The following is a 6,653-nucleotide window of genomic DNA, read 5'->3' on the forward strand; positions in this document are numbered from 1 at the left end:
GTACTTGGAATAATAATAAGCAGAGCTTACATGTTTAGGTTTAATTTTTACCTTTATTTTTAATTTTTATGGATAATTTTATAGAACATAATATATTTAAAGTAAGAAAGTAAAGATATCGTTTTTAAAACCGAATTTGCCAGTAAAGGCAGCTTTTAAGAGCGAAATATACATTTGAAATGGTGGAAATCTGCAATAGTAATATTTCTAATTTTAGAAAATAAATATCAACTTGTTTATAATTTTTATATATACTGCTTGATGCGCAAAAAGAAGTTAAAATTTTCGTTTTAGAAACACGTCTATACTTTCCAAATCGCACAGCGTCACCGGTGTAAGATCGTTATGAGATCATGATCCTCGTATGCAAAGGACTAACTCTATATTCTGAAATAAATCCTTAATATGTAATTCGATAATAAATAATTAATACGTAATAACGTAATTGTAACGCTTATGAAAATTTGGCTAAGTAATTCTCTAATCCAATGGTATATCTTAGACAATAAACAATCTAGTCACCATATCTTACCTATTATACCTGTTATAAATAAAAGCCTCGAAGTCTGGCGTTCGTCCGATATTCTTGACATCTTTTTTATCACGACCTTCTCCGAAAAGGACTGCTCGAATTTTGGACGGAATTGACGTTCAACGAGCATACTAATTGGGTTTTGCGCTCGCTAATTAGCCAATCAGCATTTCCGCTCGAACTCTCGATCGAAACGATTCGATGACAGAACTGTTTGGTCTATCGAAGAGCAAGCATGTCTTTGGAGAGAAATCGTTTCGTTGACAAATGAAACGCGCTTTACTTTTCGCTTGTGTTTAATTTGAAAAGTGTCTCGAGATGCAATACTGTTATATTAACAATAACAATATTATTTGACTCTTCCAGTAAGTAAACATTATTAATTTATTAATTATTAATTGCAATTAATTTACCAAATAATTAACGCTGTCCATAATAACAAATTGTATACAATATTTTGTACTTTCTTACAGATTTCTTCCAGTCTGTGCTTCTTGCATGGGACTTGACGATTCTAAATAATTTGATGGCTCCGTCGCTTCACGAAAACTTCCCTTGAACCGCAACGACGTCAATGACTATATTCGTCCCATCTAAACGTAAGTCGCGTGCATTTTTGTTTCTTTGGACATCAAAGTTGCAGAATAAAATTGCGAATCATGTTGCAGAATAAAAGGTCCGATTCGACGCGGGTGACTGGTTATATTACGTAGAACTTTTGACTTTTGGTTAGGTGTTTATTATACCCGTGACTAATAATCTTTTCTTGTCTCTGCTTTATTTATTAGTTGATATAAAATCTTTTCTGAATATCTGTTTACCTGTGGTTTCCTTATATAAAATATAAAATCCAGGCATTTATGCCAACTAAATCTGAAATATTAAAAAATACGGGAGAGTCGGAAAATTTAAATTCATCTTGATCGACGGTTACTCGTTGCAGCGACATTGTTTTATGTGGAGAACAAAGCGACGTTAACGGAAGAACACCGCCTCGCGTCTTTCCCCGTCCTTCATACGATAGATCTGACAGATTAAGGTCCTAAATCAATAGTCTTTGGCATAAAAAATAAGGTTGATACTTCCCGTATAAGGAATGCTAGATGGGTCGATTAATGTATGAAAAATAAACGCGTCCTTTCGAACTAAACAACTTTCGTTAAAGACATCTTTTTGATAAATTTAGTTAAAAAATATCTTGTGTATTATTGATTACTCACACTCTGATTTTTTAAAAGGACTTGTGATGATTCATACGCGTACTTGGTTCAATTTGATTTGGGATAGCCGATGGTAATATTATAGTTTTTCAAACACCCGTGCACGTGCGATCTTCAAGATTTCCGTGATTAAGAGGTATTCAGAACCTTCAGATATCTACAGAAGGAAATATTAATGCGTTATTCCTTATATATTCAAGTACCTGGTGTAATGAACATTTCCTGCCTTATACAAAATTTCTGAAATTATGTTTTGTCCACCTTTTCAAGGCAAACACCGCACGGTGCGTTGCGCGTGTCACGAACCCGAAAAATCGAAAGAGACTAGCAATGATTCACGTAATCTGTTTCTTTTCTTTTTTCGTAGGCGAAGAGGAGAAAATCCATTTTACGCATACCTAACAGCCTGTGCTGCTATGTGAAACTGGACTAGTATTGTCTTTTGGTAACGGGTGCTTTCCTCAGATATAGAATCCGTACAGTACCCGGGCCCTCTAGGACCATAGGGGTTGGAGAAAACGCCCAACCATCGCACAAGGCACCCAGTGCCTTGCTCCCTGGATTAGCTAAGCCTGCAGGGGCTGTCGCTTGTCTCAGGTCGAACGGGGCACATTCTAAGCACGTGAAACTGGACTGGATGATATGCCCTATCTCCTCTTATGTCTCCTCCTTTCTTCATCACCGCGTGGTACAACAATGTAGTTAACAACCCTGGAATCACCGCAAGCGTTATTTCAGGGTTGGTCTCATCGTTAGTTTGTACCTTATACGAGGAGACTACATAGGTATCCTATTTTCTGCAGCCATTTTTCTTTCCATATATTTTCCGCTTCATTTTCCAATCTCTGAGCCCTGAGGGACAATGACATACGCTTCTCTCGTCACCTTCTCATCGATACTTCTTACTACTACTTTTATGTCCGATAAGTAATCGGTAAGTAAGTAAGGAATAGCGTTCGCGGCTGTTGCGGTAGATTTTTGGCTTCAGCTTCGCCAACTATTGAATGCGTTCTTAATATCGATAGTAGCGAGTACGCGTATTAGTTTTCTTTTCTTACAGGTGTCGGCAATCCCGCAAACGACATGTAGCGGCCAGAAGACTGAGTCAGAGGACTATTCAGATCATGTCGTTGTTTTGCCCCGGAGTATCAATATCGTTAGGATACAAATAATGTAATAATAGGTAAACTTTGGGAAAAACGATGTCGCAGCTATGCATAACCGTCGAACAAAGACGAATTTGAATCTTCCGACCGAGTGCCCAACCAACCGAAAAGAGTTTAGTATTTCCGAGTATCTTTCTGTACCAACGAGCGATCTAAGTGTTATCTACCGAATTATTAGACGAGTATTTATCGAGTATTTATCCGCGATTTTATTTTACTATTTATACTTTGTACTAACGACTCAACGAATATAGGCTGTACATTAACTTATTGTTTTAAATAAATTCGACGGTTGTGACAACAAACGACAATCTCCAATTAATCTCACGATCAAATATCCATATATACCTGTCCTCTACAGACACATAGCGCGTCGACCGTACCTCTTCTCCTCCTACATCCGAAATGATCGGCGTGGGTGGGTTCCTGTCCCAGGTTCCTCTCGACGAGGGCTTTGAAGGTATGTTCCCACGCCTTGCTCGACACCGGCAGAATACCAATAGGCCTAAACGAAGTAAAGAGAAGGGGATCCTTCCTAGGTTTGGGAAAGACCACCATTGTAGCCACCTTTCAAATTTTTGGTATTTTACCCGTTCTATTTATATCGTTGAACATGTTTAAGAGTTCCCCGAATCCCCTTTGCTCCGCTACTAATTTCGCTACTTATTCAGGTATCCCATCCACGCCAGCAGTTTTTTCGGAGTTTAATCGTTTGACGGCCTTCTTCACTTCATCCCGCTGTACTACGATGCTGAGCGCTCCATCCTCGTCGCTGACATGGGTCATTTCACCACCGAATTTATCAATCCGTGGGACAGGCTTCGTCTGGAAAAGCGTGTTCTTCTCTACTTTTTAGGCTAACTTTAACTCCTTTCGCTTCGGGTGGCGCTTATAGGCGACATCCACGAAATGACCTGTGGGTACGAGCGTCGCATATAAGCGACGACTGCGCGACGTATCCTGGGTTCGGCACTCCATATATCAGGCATACACCAATGCCACTTGTAGTCAATAATATATTTTTTCGTTATCGGTAGAACATTTTCTATTGATTTTATTGATATATTGGATTAATCACTTTTTAAAAGTTACTCATTGTTGAAACAACAACAACAAAATTTCAAACACCCAAACGATCGTATACCATTTCGTGCTAAAAAATCTGTTAAATCCATTGACAGTGAAACGATATTTCATATACGGTTCTTACAAGAATTATTGTTATTTAAAACTTAGGTAAACGCATATACAGCAACCACGCACACTGTGCGCATTTCTGGCGCGCGCTTCCGTTCAGTGACAGTACTTTGGCAGTCTGGACTGCCGAAGCGAAAGGGTTAAAGATTCTAGTTGGTCGGCATTGTTGGAATTATTTATTGTTACCCCCTGGACCTTTCTTCTACATAACATTGTTTTCATCCTCGGTGCGGATAGGTCTTCGTTGCACCAGTAGTTTGCACCCTTCCTCTCACCAAGGGGAACGTCTTTTTTAGTTTTGCGGCACATGTTTTTCAAGACTCTCTTGAAACAAATCTCCGTGTACCTACTCGTCTAGTCAATTTCTTTCTCAAGTTATTCGTTAAATTTAAGGATAAAATTATCTGGGTCAATGCCCTTCATAGAATATTTAAAGTAACAGCTTTTTCTTCCGGTCGTTTTACCATAAAATTCGCGATAAACATACTGGTGGTCGTAGCACTCGAACGTAACCCGAACCCAACCCGAATCTCGCGAAATAGTATACCAAATGCATATTGCAAATACGTAAATACTAAATATAACATAGATGTAATAAATAAGATGCAATTTTTAGCGTTGTTTGTGAGAAGCGTAACGAATGAAATGGAACTTGTATTCTGTAATACGATAAAGGAGTTTATTATATTTCATTATCATCATAAATTATCTATCTGTTTGATATTACATTTATGTCAGAACACGTATGGTACAGTTTATCATTTCTTGAGTTCACACCGGCATAGATCTTTGTTGAATTTAAAATAGGGCAGGCAGTTATCTTCGCCATAGACATCGCTCTTGCTGCTGTCGAGGAAGCAGAAAGGCATTTCGTTCCAGCAATCTGGACGCATTGAAAACTATAGAAACAGAAAAACAAGTAATTAGAATCGTGTAGCTGAATTAAATATATCTTATAAATATAAAATGTATACGGTAATTTTGCAACAAACGAACCGTATCTCAAAACAGCTTAGAATAATATTTTTAACATCCAAGTAAAAAGTTAGAACGACACTCTTAAAATACGAAGGTACAACCATTAAAATACGAAGAGTTATTTCAGCATAAAATACGAATTAACGATTTATATTACATCTTATAACTTTACCTTAAAATTTTCTATTATTTAGGCCAATTTTCTGCACACGAATGAACTTGTGGATGTAAGTCGTTCGTTTCTTAAGAATTGAAAATATTAATTGCGTACGAGCATAATGAAATTAAGAAGTTAGTAAAAAGAAGACTCGATTAGTTTGGTTTCCGAGAGGCTCGAATGAAACACCACAAACAGAATTATATGTGTAAACAGAATACTCTGTTGGTTTAATCGTAAGTTAGGTATTGATGTTTTGAAATAGAGAAGATTAGATACGCTATGAAAGGTATATATCTTTTCCCACTCGGCACAAATAATTATTAAACGTTACAAAAATATGATTAGTTGTAGAAGTGATTAAAAAAAGATGTATTCTCAACAACAAATGTGACAGATTAGATACTATATATAGTAGATTAAGTAGGATTTATTAAAATATTTTATAATAATAGCTTCTATCGTTGTAACATCTTATCTATTATCCTACACTGTTATATTATATTAAATCGATTCCGATCATTGGTTTTTTCATTTTCTTAGGGAAATGTTATTTTTCGCGAACACAGACAGTATAAAATCTTGAAAGGTGTTTCAAGAACATAAAAAAATCTAGCAGAGAATCGTAAGCAGCGATATGGGTATTTAAAACACGAACAAAAATACAATTTATCGCACATTTTCCAAATATATCTACGTATAGCGAAATTTATAATATCCCCATTTACCGTACTTCTAATTAATTCTACTACTATTGAAAACAGTTTGCGATGCTCACTCTATTTGTTGCTCGATCTACTAAAGTCCGAAGAGGAAAAATGTTAAAATTCGATTTAACGATCGAAGATCGTTTAATTGATGTCGTTAGAAACTAGGTACAAGGATAATACATACAATTATAGCTCTTTATAGGCTTCTCTAAATTAAGACACTAGAATATTAAAAACGATACATTTCATATTCATGCAGCGCATAATTTAACGCCTTTGTGAAGTATAAAACATTAGAAAGCATAGAAAACAATATTACCTGGCAATGATCGTAAATTATCACCATTTTGGACGTCGACACGCAAGTGTTGACATTTTTATAATAATGACGGCCAAAGTCGCATGGAATTTGGATATGCAAATCGTTGGCAAATCTAATCGAGAAACTCGAATGATCGTGTGTGTCATCGACTTGTGTTACAGGTCCATTGCTGTGTACCAATGCTGCAATAGTTGCGTTCAACTGGGCCTGATCATAGTGAGTATATCCTAGGGTTCCTGGCACGGCAATGCTCATGACTAACAGCATCGAGACCAGAAACACCATGATCAAGTGTTCACTTAACTTTCCAAACATCGTGTCACTCAGTGTGTACCTCTTACCTACAACTTATTTCTAGCTCTTCCGTGTTA

At 36.8% G+C, this 6,653-nt stretch overlaps 1 protein-coding gene and 3 long non-coding RNA genes across 8 annotated transcripts; 1 reads left to right on the forward strand and 3 right to left on the reverse strand.

The window, feature by feature from the left end:
* Positions 1–33: 33 nt before the first annotated feature.
* Positions 34–1,139, reverse strand: LOC110119646. 2 transcript variants are annotated; one of them, XR_007225451.1, is made up of 3 exons: positions 1,004–1,139; positions 533–751; positions 34–387 (listed from the first exon to the last, which is right to left on the reverse strand). It is a non-coding gene; the product is annotated as an uncharacterized LOC110119646 (long non-coding RNA). The 2 variants fall into 2 exon arrangements; XR_002308132.2 differs by having other exon boundaries at positions 533–858; positions 946–1,086.
* Positions 1,006–3,223, forward strand: LOC100652010. Of its 4 annotated transcripts, XR_007225450.1 has the most exons (4): positions 1,194–1,208; positions 1,771–1,825; positions 2,120–2,686; positions 2,813–3,223. It is a non-coding gene; the product is annotated as an uncharacterized LOC100652010 (long non-coding RNA). The 4 variants fall into 4 exon arrangements; XR_002308131.2 differs by lacking the exons at positions 1,194–1,208; positions 1,771–1,825 and adding an exon at positions 1,006–1,131; XR_007225449.1 differs by lacking the exon at positions 1,194–1,208 and having other exon boundaries at positions 1,212–1,825.
* On the reverse strand, positions 2,899–4,080 carry LOC125385801. The gene is made up of 2 exons (XR_007225454.1): positions 3,509–4,080; positions 2,899–3,423 (listed from the first exon to the last, which is right to left on the reverse strand). It is a non-coding gene; the product is annotated as an uncharacterized LOC125385801 (long non-coding RNA).
* A 692-nt stretch (positions 4,081–4,772) lies between these two features.
* On the reverse strand, positions 4,773–6,653 carry LOC100651768. The gene is made up of 2 exons (XM_003398602.4): positions 6,280–6,653; positions 4,773–5,014 (listed from the first exon to the last, which is right to left on the reverse strand). The coding sequence occupies exons 1-2, from the start codon at positions 6,595–6,597 to the stop codon at positions 4,874–4,876; spliced, it is 459 nt and encodes a 152-aa protein (XP_003398650.1). The 5' UTR covers positions 6,598–6,653; the 3' UTR covers positions 4,773–4,873.

This window comes from Bombus terrestris, chromosome 10 (assembly GCF_910591885.1).
Source record: "Bombus terrestris chromosome 10, iyBomTerr1.2, whole genome shotgun sequence".
Classification (NCBI taxonomy): domain Eukaryota; kingdom Metazoa; phylum Arthropoda; class Insecta; order Hymenoptera; family Apidae; genus Bombus; species Bombus terrestris.